Source organism: Galeopterus variegatus, unplaced genomic scaffold, assembly GCF_000696425.1.
Source record: "Galeopterus variegatus unplaced genomic scaffold, G_variegatus-3.0.2 Scaffold94, whole genome shotgun sequence".
In the NCBI taxonomy this organism is placed as follows: Eukaryota; Metazoa; Chordata; class Mammalia; order Dermoptera; family Cynocephalidae; genus Galeopterus; species Galeopterus variegatus.
Window position 1 is genome coordinate 649,680 of NW_007726205.1, and position 12,236 is coordinate 661,915.

Consider the following 12,236-nt stretch of genomic DNA (forward strand, 5'->3'; position numbering starts at 1 on the left):
TTTAAACCCCTCAGAACCACACCCCTGACCTTCATTTAACCACATCTTCAAGGCTCCACCCTTCAATTGCCCTAATAGGATTTCCTGCCCTGAACAGTCACAGTAGGAGTTAAGCTTCAAAGAGGTGGAGGGGGCCTCCAGTCTGCAGCACCGACCTTGCAGTGTGTGTGGGAGAGACAGTGGATTCTAGGTTGGGATCCTCTGAGTGCAGATGACCCATGGGCAGCTTTGTCTTAAACGTTGTCATTGGATGGAGCCACTGAGGTCAGGAGACCCCTGGGGTGGGGGATGGGGAGGCAGAGCGAGTCAGGTCACCCCAGGGAAAGGGCTGTTTACCAGCGTCGGAAAGTTGGAGGAAGGTTCCAGAGCCTCAGGTTGCACAGAGAGATGGAGTTGGAGGAGATAGGGTAACACAGCTGATTTTCTGTATTTAGTGGCTAAAGTCCAGCTTTATTACAGCATTTGAGGAAATAACGACTGACTTATCAATTAGGTATCCTGACACAAGTCAGTCTGGAATGCCTGTTTCTTAAAAACACTGGAGACTGGAGACTTGGCAGACAAAACCAACTGATTAAACCCAATGGATTAGATTTGCAGATGGCAGGTGCTGCTGAGAGCCAGAGATGAGCAGGGAGCGGGTCTCAGCTGCGGTTCCGGGGAGGGGCAGGAGCTGGAAACCTACCGTTCATTGTTAACTGTTTAGGTTGTCTGTGTTTTAATTTATTTTTAAATTTTATTTAGAGTTTATTTTTTTGGTGGCTGGCTGGTTCGGGGATTGGAACCCTTGACCTTGAAGTTATAACAACACCGGGTCTAAGTAACTGAACTAACAAGCCCGCCTGCCTTTTTTTTTTTTACAGTGACTGTTTTTTTTCTAGTCATAGATTCATAGTGTAAGTACGCTTTTTAAAATTTATCTGTTTTAATTTTTATTTTGTTATAATTCCATGCAGCATAACATTTAATTTTAAAAATTGTGGTGACATGTGCATCACAGGAAGTTTGCCCTCTTAACCATTTTTAAGTGCACAGCTCAGTGACATGAAGGACCTTCCCACAGTGGTGCAGCCACCATCCATCTCCAGAACTCTTTCATCTTTCCAAACCGAAGTCCCAAACCCATCGAACGGTGACCCGCATCCTCCCTCCTGCAGCTCCCAGAAAGCCCCCGCTACTTTCCGTCTCTGGATTTGACCACTTTAGGGACCTCCTGTAAGTGGAATCCTGCAGGGATTCTTCCTTCTGTGACTGGCTTCTGTCACTGATCATCCTGTGCTGTAGCTCGTGTCACAATTGCCTTTCTAATCCTGCATAAAACCCCACTGTGCGTGGACAGCACATTCTGTTCGTTCATTCATCCAGCGATGGACGCTGGAGCTGTTTCCACCTCTTGGCTGTTGCAGTGCTGCTGCGCACGTCCTGTGCAAATATCTGCTGGTGTGTCTGCTTTCAACTTCTCGGAGACATTTCTGATACATGATGATGTCACCTTCCCTCCGGTGGAGGGTGCTCATGCATGGTTTTCATGTTATTTATTTGTTTTCGGTTTGCCTCATGCATTTTTCTCCCTGCTCCCAGCATAGCTCATCTCCAGGTGACCATATTTGACAGCCTGGTGTTGACCCTCCTGTACCCGTCCCTGTGTTTAAAAAGCTGCACGGGCGTGCACTCTTTTCTTTCTCTTTTCCTCCCTCACTCCCTCCATAGCATGCACACTTTTTCACCTCTTGCTATTTTCATGGCAACATCGTGGAGATCCGTCTCGGGTGTTCCGGAGAGCAGATGTCCTGGGATGGACAGCCAGAGTGTGAGGCAAGCAGAGCGGGGACGCCAGGTGCCCCACTTTTCCCTGGAGAGAAGCTCAGCCGTGCAAGGCAGAGTTGCACAGGAGGGCAGGGAGGATGTGATGCCTTGTCTGAGCTCCCTGGTGACTGTTTTCCTGGTCCCCATGGTGGGAAATGACAGCCCCTATACTCTGTCATCCTGCAGGATCATGCATTTGCTGCACGGCTAGGCTCAAAACCCACCTGCCGCCCACTGGGTTACACATGTGCATCCTATTTGCTGTGGGCCATGCTGCGCAGATGCCCCCCCAGGCAACACAGGACCGTTGTGTGCAAAACTGAGTTCTGCACCTTTTCGTTGCCCCCCACCCTGATTTTCGAAAATGGGTCCCACCTAGGCGCCGTTGCTTATTCCCTTCTCTAGCCCAGAATCCTGCACACTCCAATCCTAAAACACATCGCCAAAGTTCGTCCACTTCGGTTGCGTCTGCTCAGGAGTCTTCTGTCCATAATGATCTCTTCAGGGCTCAGCCCCATCCCCCCATAGCAGCCCAGGTCTTCTTTTGGAAATGAAAACTACACAGTGTCCTTCTTTGCCTTCAGATCCCAGCAGAGGGTTTTCTCCCTGCTCTGCCTCCACAGCCCCAGGGTTCCGCAGGTGGCTTAGTTTCCAGCCTTCTTTGTGTCCCTCCCCAGTTTTCCTGTAACCTACAGCTGTGCTGGGAGGGATGTCTCCTGATTCTCGGTCTCCACCTTCCAACCTGCTGTTGTGGAGTCTCACTCTGGCTGTTTGTCTGTGTTTCTGTTTGTCTGTTTCATTTCCAGCCCACAAAACTCATGCTGGTCAAAGCAGGATCTGACTTCTCCAATACTATAGAACCAGGATGCTTACCTGGCACCTGGTGGATTCCTGTCTAAAATTTGTGGCGGTCAATAAAGAATGTGGTTCTTCAGTTACTGACTGATCTTGCTCAAGTGAGATTTATACACGTGCCAAATGTCAGATTAGGAACATGCTCTCTCTCTTTTTTTTTTCACATCCATTATGATAAACTCTCTTATCTCTTTTTGCTTTGTAACTTTTACCTCTTAACAATTCAATGCAAGGGATGGAGTCCTGCAATTAATGGGAATTATTTGACCAAGTGGATTGACTGATGTAATTAATCCTGTTTCTAATTTTCTACACTGAGATTTGACTCCGTCTGTGGTCACTTAGAATTCATCCTATCAACACACAAGCCCCAAATGAGGACTTCATTTTTGTAAGCTTTTTGGGGATTAGTAAAGGCACTATCTCTTCAAACATTTTGGTCCTATCTTTAATAACATCCAGCTCTTTACAAATTCTGTCTGTGTAGGAAAAGTCTTATTAGTGGGGAATTAAAGGAAGGATGTGTCATAAGAAACATTGTTTTCTTATAGTATTGGTTTAACTTCAGTGATTGGAAGGGCAGGCGAATTAGAATCTTCTAGATTTTTCTTTTTCTCATGGTAATATTTTTCTACTTGCTGTGGAGTGCCTTGATTTGCAAACTGTTACTTCTCAAAGATTCTGATGAGTGGTCATGATCAGTTTGAGGTGTTTAGGTAAAAATGATGTATCCACGTTGTATATATGATTAACGCTGTCTTTGGCATTTGATTTATCTGCAGCACTTGTGGAACAGACATATCTTCATACGTCCTTATGCATCTGGGCAGTTTTCCTTACTCAATAACTTTTGTTTTTTTTGAACACTTGACATGAAGCCCTGACTTTCTTCCTGTATTGATCAACCTATCCCTTGATGAAATTACAAATTCACCTGGAACCCTGGTGACCAAATCTGAGATCTTTGACCCACGGCTGCTGTTGGGATCACGTGGTCTCCACACATAGTATTATTAGGGGTCGACCTATTTCACATGCTTGCTTAATCTGGAAAGTTCTTTCATTCGAACACTCTCAAGACTTGGTTCTGATCATACACCATCGTTAATGATATCTGATGCCCCCAAAGGGTGACGTTCAGATGCACAGTGTGATATGTTGTTTTTAGGAGGGTCTGGGCAGATTATTCCCCTGGTGTTGGGAAGATGGGGGTGGCTATCGTATGCACCCAAAGAATTTATTGCATACCGGTTAATGAGGACTGTGTATACTTGCATGTGGGTGTGTGCACTGTGGCTGGTGGAAATAGGGCTGTGTATGAGGTACTTCAAAAAGTTCGTGGAAAAATAGAATTAAAAGGTAATACAAACCTTTTCTTGAACTTTCTGAAGACCTCCTATATTCCTATACCTTATCAAGCAAATTTACAGTTGTAGAAAATAGTCTTCACGGTCTTGCCCTTTTAGGGTCTTTTTTTTTTTTTTTCCTTTTTGTCTTTTTTACTGACCGGTAACGGGATCGCAATCCTCAGTGTTGCGCCCGCACCGAGGACCAGCAACGGGATTGCAACCCTCGGTGTTACGCCCGCACCATGCTCAGCCAGTGAGCGGGAACCGGTCTCCACATGGGATCCAAACCCTCAGCGGGAGCGCCGCCACGCTCCCAAGCGGCGCACTCTCCAGTACTCCACCGGGCCGGCCCCCCTTTTAGGGTCTTTTCAAGAGCTTCATCCTACTCCCAAATCCTACTTCATCATGCCTGTGCTGGTGAGTTCCAGCTAAATGTCCATGCTGCCCTAAAGAAATCTAGAAAGTCGCCCACTCTTGTAGAGGTTTATTGTACAAGTTCACCAGGAAGATATTATTTGGACCTGGGAACATATTTCCCCACCACAGTGATGAAATTGTGCTTGGGTTCAATGCTCATCCACAAAAGCACAGTTCGACTCATGCATTTGAAATACTTTGTGCTTAACGATGACACATTACAGAAAGGAATTCTCCTGTAGCATGAGTCAGGATGCAAAGCAGAAAACAATAAGGCATTCGGCCAGAAAAAAACAACTCGAGATCTCGACTTTAAGACAGAAGGAATGGGGGTATCTGATAAGTCTTTCTAACAGTAGAAGATTTTTCCAGGAAATAGCAACACCAGTCCCCACCGGCCCCACCCCGACGTCTTCCTGTGCTTTCTGCATCTCTCTATGCCTCAAAACCACAAATCTTGAACTTGCCGAGTTGTGAGAAGTTGGTGGGGAAACGGGAGACAGATGAACAGCCTAAGGTAACTGAAAAAAGGAAACGCCTGTCCCTGAACTCCCTTCAGGTAGTAGGGCAGCCTGAGTGGCAGAAATCTAGCAGCAAGACAGAGCAAAGAAGGCTTTTATACGACACCTGTAGGTGGAAGGACATACTTCCGCAAACCCAGCATTATTGTGCAAACTTAAATGTACATTAGGTAAAAGTATATACGTGTTTGTGTGCGTGTATATATATTTTATTATTAAAACATAATTGTGCATATCTGTGGGGTACAGAGTTGAATATCAACACCTGTGTGCAAGGTGTGATGCTCAAATCAGGAGCTTAGTACATTCAGCATTACACAATGTCATCATTTTTTGGAGCTCTTTACGAATTTCTCAGTAAGCCCCCTTCCCCCTCCCACTTTCCTACCTCTGGTCTCAGTTCTGTGCTCTTCTTCTGAAAATTGAACGTATTATAGTGGTTGTTATATCTTTCTTACTTCCTTTGTTTTTTTAAACTCCCACTTATGAGTGAGGACATGTATTTCTCTTTCTGTGTCTGTCTTATTTCAGTTAACGTAAGTTTCCCTGAGTTTATCCGTGTTGCTGCAAAATGGCAGGGTTTCCTTCTTTTTTTATGGCTGAGTACTATTCCATTGTGTATATACACCACATTTTCCTTATCCAGTTGTCCATCGATGGACAGTTAGGTTAGGATACAATATTTTGCTAATACAGGTGGCCCACTGTATCTGTGGGCCTTACGTCTGCAACCAACTGCAGGTCAAAAATATATGAAAATATAAATAAAAAATGACAGTATAGCAATAAAAATAATGCAAGTGAAAAATACAGTACATAGCATTTACATATTAAGTATTATAAGTAATCTAGAGATGATTTAAAGTATACAGGGGGAGGTGTGTAGGTTATACACAAGTAGTACGCTATTTCGTATTGGTGACTTGAACATTCATGGATGTTGGTATCCACAGGAGGTCCAGAGACCAGTTCCCCATGGACACCAAGGGACAACGGCACATATAAGCATTGTGATTGGTGAAATAAACATTCATTTGAAATTCAGAGTAGTGTTTTTTTTTTTTTTTTTTTTTTAAGATGACCGGTAAGGGGATCTTAACCCTTGGCTTGGTGTTGTCAGCACCACGCTCAGCCAGTTAGCTCACCGGCCATCCCTATATAGGATCCAAACCCATGGCCTTGGTGTTATCAGCATTGCGCTCTCCCAAGTGAGCCACGGGCTGCCCCCCCCCTCCTTTTTTTCCCTTTTTAAATCAGTGCTATTCTTTGGCAGAGTAAAGTTTATCATTTCCACAATGGGGCATCATTCCTGCCTACAACTACATCTTTTTATTGATCTTCTACTTTGCTGACCACTGCATATGATTATTTTTGCATGAGTTTCCCTTGAATGAATTTCTGCATCATTGCAAGCTCTCTCCTCATGTGCTTTTTCCTTCATTTTTTCACTATTTTATTGGAATAGCTCGTCCCGGTAGACATGGCCATCTGGTAGACCCTCCAGTCTCCTGGGCACCATTTTGTTCTCTGTGTGGACGAGGTGGCTGCAGATTGTTAGGATCAGCTTTGTAGGGAAGCATCCATTGCATGGTCCAGATCAGAGAAAATACAAGGACTCTCCTGTCCTGGTCTTGGTTAAAGTCATCCTGTGTCTTCCCAGTCCTGTCGGGTGCCTTTCACTGGGCCACCTTCTCATGTTTCATCTTCAACACCTATCTCTCAAGAAGGTATTTGTTTCTTTTGCTAAGACTTGTACAATACAGCCAGGTCCCAGCATCTTCTTTTTTCATTCACCTCTATGATTTCCTTCTCAACTCATCATTTCTGCCTTTTCTTCTGTAAACAGAGCTAATCACCACCTTTGTAAGGAGGATGCACCTGACCCGACTCTCAGCAAGCTCCTACAAGTAATTGCTTAGAAATACCTTATTTGGGACTTTCTTTATGGATACCCTTTCCCAGCAGGTTTGATGTGCAATCTTAATTTCCAGCCTTGATGACACTTTCAGGTCTACTGAGTTGGGTGTGATCCCTGAAGATCTATGTATTGTGCAGTCATGTGTCGGTAGGGGATACATTCTGAGAAACATGTTGTTAGGCGATTTCATTGTTGTGTGAACATCACAGTGTAAACATAGATGGTAAAACTTACTACTCACCTAGGGTGTGTGGAGTAGCTATTATAATCTTATAGGACCTCCATATATGTGGTCTGTCATTGACTGAAATGTTGTTATGGAGCAGATGACCATATATTTATTTTCTAGGGCTACCATAAGAAAGTGCCACAGACTGGGTGGCTTAACAAACAGAAACTTATTCTGTCATAGTTCTGGAAGCTGGAAGTCCATGATCAAGACATGTCAGGGCTCGTTTCTCCTTTGGACTCTCTCCTTGGCTTGTAGACACTGTCTTCTCCCTGTGTCCTCACATGCTCGTCCCTCTGTAGGTGTCTGTGTCCTAATCTCCTCTTGTTATAAGGACACCAGTCCTATTGGATCAGGGCCCACCCTAGTGACCTCATTTGACCTGAATCACCTCTGTAAAGACCCCGTCTCCAAATACAGTCACATTCTGAAGGTAGTGAGGGTTAGGGCTTCAACATATAAAATACTGGGGGAGATAATTCAGCCCATAACACACTGTTATCTGGTTTATCAACAGGACATGATACTTACTTTTTATTCATTCCGAGACCATGGGAGCTTGGTGCATTCAACTGGATATACAAATCTTAACATCTGCTGTGGTCTGAATGATTGTCTCCCCCCCCCAAATTCCTATGTTGAATTCTCACCCCAAAGGTGATGGGGTTAGGAGATGGGACTTTTGGGAGGTGATGAGGTCACAATGTGGAGCCTCATGCATGGGATTAGTGTCCTTATAAGAGAGCCCCCAGAGAGCCCCCTTACCCCTTCCACCATGTGAGGACACAGTGAGAAGGCACCATCTATGTACCTGGAAGCAGGTCCTCACCAGACGCCAAATCTGCCACGCCTTGATCTTGGACGTCCAGTCTTCAAACTGTGAGAAATAAAACTTTGTTGCTTATAAGCCACCAGTATATGGTAATTTTGTTGTGATAGTCACAATGCATTAAGACAACCTCTATCTAACCTGTATCTCAATATCTATAACTTCTTAAAATCTGTCTTTACCTGTATCCTGATGTTTATCTATTCCCAGATCCTAAGATCGATCTATACACATATCTAACATCTGTCTGTACCCGTGTCCTAACATCTATTTATAATCTATGTGAATGGGCATCTCCTCGACTGTCAGTGGCGTGGCCCTCAAGCACGTGCTGGTGTCTTGCAGGTTCTGGACCTTCCATGACGAGCGATTCCTGTACATGCTGATGGAGTTCGTGCCAGGCGGAGAGCTCTTCAGCTACCTGCGGAACCGCGGGCGCTTCCCCACCGCCACCGGGCTCTTCTACTCCGCGGAGATCATCAGTGCCATTGAGTACCTGCACTCAAAGGAAATCGTGTACAGGGACTTGAAGCCGGAAAACATCCTGCTCGACAGAGAAGGCCACATCAAGCTCACGGACTTCGGGTTTGCAAAGAAGCTGGTAGACAGGTATGAGAAACGTGCACACTGAGTGGATTAACTTGGACAATTAGGAAGGCTGTGGATTGTTGTCGTGGTAAGGCAGGACGGGATTTGTAGCCCACCTGTAAGCTCTCACACATGAAGAGGACCTGCAAGGAGGATTGATGGCTGTGCCATGCTGTAATGCACAGCACAGCTCGTTTTAGGTGAGCTGGGATTGCCACCAAGGTGTGGGTCGATGGGAAGTTGCTTTTCCTCACCCCCTGCTGTGGAATAAATCAAATCATAACATTTCCATTGTTGAACTAAAGTAAGGAAATGTGCTTATCTTAGTTTGGGCTGGCCTAAATATAAAATAGATCCACAGTGATTGGGATACAAAATACCTTTTAAAGTTGAATATGTAATGTGTACACTCACACACACACACAGTGATTTGTTTCCATTATGCATATTTCTATTATGTATAAAGTCACGTGTTACTTAGCAATGGGGCTACTTTCTGAGAAATGTGTCATTAGATGATTTCATTGCTCTGCAAACCTCATAGATTGTACTTACACAAACCTAGATGGTTGTATTAGTTTGTTTTTATGTTGCTGTAACGGAAATACCTGAGACTGGGTAATTTATAAAGAACAGGGGTTTATTTGGCCTATGATTCTGGGACAGCTGCATCTGGCACGGGCCTCAGGCTGCTTCTGTTCATGGTGGAAACTGGCAGGCAGCCGGTGGGTACAAGCAGATCACATGGTGAGAGGAAGCAGAGGAGGTGCCAGGGTCTCTTCAAGCAATGAGCTCTCATGGGAACTAATAGAGCGAGAACTCACTCATTAATCCACCCATCTAGAGAGAGCATTAATCCATTCATGAGGGACCCGCCTCCATGACTCAAACAGCTCCCAACACTGCCACATCGGGCATCAGATTTCCACAAGAGTTTTGGAGGGGACAACACATCCAAAATCTATCAGCGGCGTAGCCCACTTACACCTCTAGGGTGTGTGGTACAGCCTATTGCTCCAGCTACCATTGCATACGTGGTCCTTTCTTGACCAAAATGTCATTATATTTAACAATTAAATATAATGACAATATAAATATAATGGCACATGACTGTGTATGGGTTCTATTATATGTGTCTATTATATGCGTGTACATAATAGATACATTTAATATAAAATATATGATATGTGTAATATTATAGTATTACATTTTGTGTGTGTGTGTGTGCGTGTGTGTGTGTGTAATGTTAATCATGGTTCTCCAGAAAGAACCAATTGGAGATATAAAAAATAAGGAATTGGCCCAGGTAATTATGGAGGTTGAAAAGTCCCAGAATCTGTCCCCCTGTAAGCAAGACACCAAGGAGATCCGATGGCGTAAATCCCAGTCTGAGGGCAGGACAAGTTCAGGCTGAGGCAGGGACAGCAAATTCTCTCTCTGTGCCTCTTCTGTTCAGGTCCTAAATGAATAGGATGAGGACTACTTACATTGGGGAGGACCATCTGCTTTACTCAGTCCTCAGGTTCAAGTGCTGATCTTTTCCAGAAATATAGTCACAGACACATGCAGAAATAATGTTTAACTGAGTATCTGGGCACCCCATAGTCCAGTCAAGTTGGCACGTCACATTACCCATCACATGTCGTCTTAGTTAAGACTGCATTAACTAATTGTCAGAGTTTGGCTGGGTGGGTGGGGCAACAGTTCTGGAGGCTGGAAATTTGAGACCAGGGTGCCAGCGTGGTCAGTGTCTGGTGAGGAGCCTCCTCTAGGTTGCAGATGGCACTGTCTCACTTGTGTCCTCACATGCTGGAAGGGGCAAGGGAGCTCCTTGGGGTCCTTTTATAAGGACACTAATCTCATTCATGAGACTGCACCCTCATGACCTCATCACCTCCCAAAGGATCCATCTCCTAATAGCATCACCTTGGGGTGAGGATTTCAGCACAGGAATTTTGGAGGGATGCAAATATTTAGTCTATAACAGGTGCATGTATAAATATTTTCAATTTATTACATAGGTATTTACATAATTGTGTTACTTTGCTTGATCTGGCATAACAGAGTCCCACAGGCTGTGGTGTAAACAACAGACATTTATGCTCTCACAGTCTCGGAAGCCAAAGTCTGAGATCAAGGCGTGGCAGGGCTGGTTCCTCCTGAGTCCTCTCTCCTTGGCTTGTAGACAGCATCTTCTCCCTGTGTCCTCACGTGGTCGTCCCTCTGTGTGTGTGTGTGTGTGTCCTAACCTCTTCTCATAAGGACACCTGTCCTTCTGGATTAGGGCCCACCCTAGTGACCTCATTTTACCTTAATCACCTCTAGATATTTATATATAGGAGAAAAAATTATTCTTCTTAAAGCAAATGAAAACATAATTTGAGAAGCATGATAAAGAAAAAGATGGTGCTAAAGGATCCCAGGAACCAGAGGTGGGTCAAGGTTCCGTGTGTGTCTTGAAGCATATATAGTTTTTAGATTCCTTTTTAAGGAAAAAAGGCATAAACCACAAGTCAAAATTAGGTACCAGAAAGGCTTGGGCAAGCATGGAACCCGATGCTTGGGCATCCTTCGCTTCATGGTCTGACACCTCTTCTAGGCACAAAGACACCTGTAGTCAGGTGTGTTGTATTGCCTGATTGTTGCCTTGGTCACCTGACCACTCATGTCTCCTGGGAGGCTTCTTTTACATCCTTACCTATCCACCTGCACCATTTTCATTTTTTTTTTATTAGCATTGGTGAGATATTCACACGCCATAAATTCTCCCATGTAAAGTATACAGTTGGATGGTTTGTAGTATATTCGTGGTTATGTGAACCCACCCCCAAAGTCATTTCCATCACTTCAGAAAGAAGCCCAGTATCATTTAGCCATCATATTCTATCCCCTCATCCTCTTTAGCCCTAGGTAGGCAACTAGCAGTCTGCTTTCTCTGGGTTTGCCTGTTCTGGACATTTTCTATCAATGAAGTCATGCACTATGTGGTCTTCTGTGTCTGTCTTCCTGTCACGGAGCATCACGTCCTTAATGTTCGTTAACTTTGCTGCAAATGCTCTAATATGACCTTCCGTGTCCTTTCTTATATCTCACATAGAAGTAGGTACCACCAGCAGAAAGGTGACATATCCAGCCACCAGACTGTTACAGGAGGTGACATTTGATCCTGTAAACATGACCAATTCTGCAAGCTTGACACTGTATATGTAAATTTGTACTTCACAAAGAACTTTTAAGTTTCTTACTATGGTTTCAAAGATATCTGAGCGATGTGGTGTGTCATCACTATTTTAAAAAGTCATGGGTAAGAGCCGAGGCGTGAGTTGCAGTCAGTTTCCTGTAAGAAATGCAGTTTTAAGCCAATTAGAGAGTTAATGCCCTGGTGACAGCATTTGCCTCTGTGTGAAAAAGAGACGTTCTGAGAAATGCCAGGGTTGAAAATATTTTTCTCATGTGGTCCGCTGACCAAAGTGACAAGAACTCTTTACGTTTTTTCCTACTCATAAGTCACCTTTGATGATTGTTTTACTGATTTCAGAATGTTGTTGGGAGGATTGATGTGAGAATTTGTGGTGAATTTTAAATGAGCAGGAAAGACCTATTCATGATAAATTTGGTGGCAATAATGTCATTTTACTGCCCCAGAATGACGGCTTGAGGAATAAAGTGCAGATTTTTGGTAAAGTATTTTAAACTACCAGAAAAGACCCATGATTGCTAAATT

General features: G+C 44.2%; 1 protein-coding gene across 1 annotated transcript in view; it reads left to right on the forward strand.

The window, feature by feature from the left end:
* The window catches only part of PRKX (protein kinase, X-linked), a 74,253-nt gene that overhangs the window by 19,105 nt on the left and 42,912 nt on the right, over window positions 1-12,236 (forward strand). Inside the window, exon 4 of the mRNA XM_008582703.1 lies at window positions 8,270-8,533. Coding sequence (XP_008580925.1) covers window positions 8,270-8,533 — 264 coding nt within the window. The remainder of the gene's footprint in view (window positions 1-8,269; window positions 8,534-12,236) is intronic.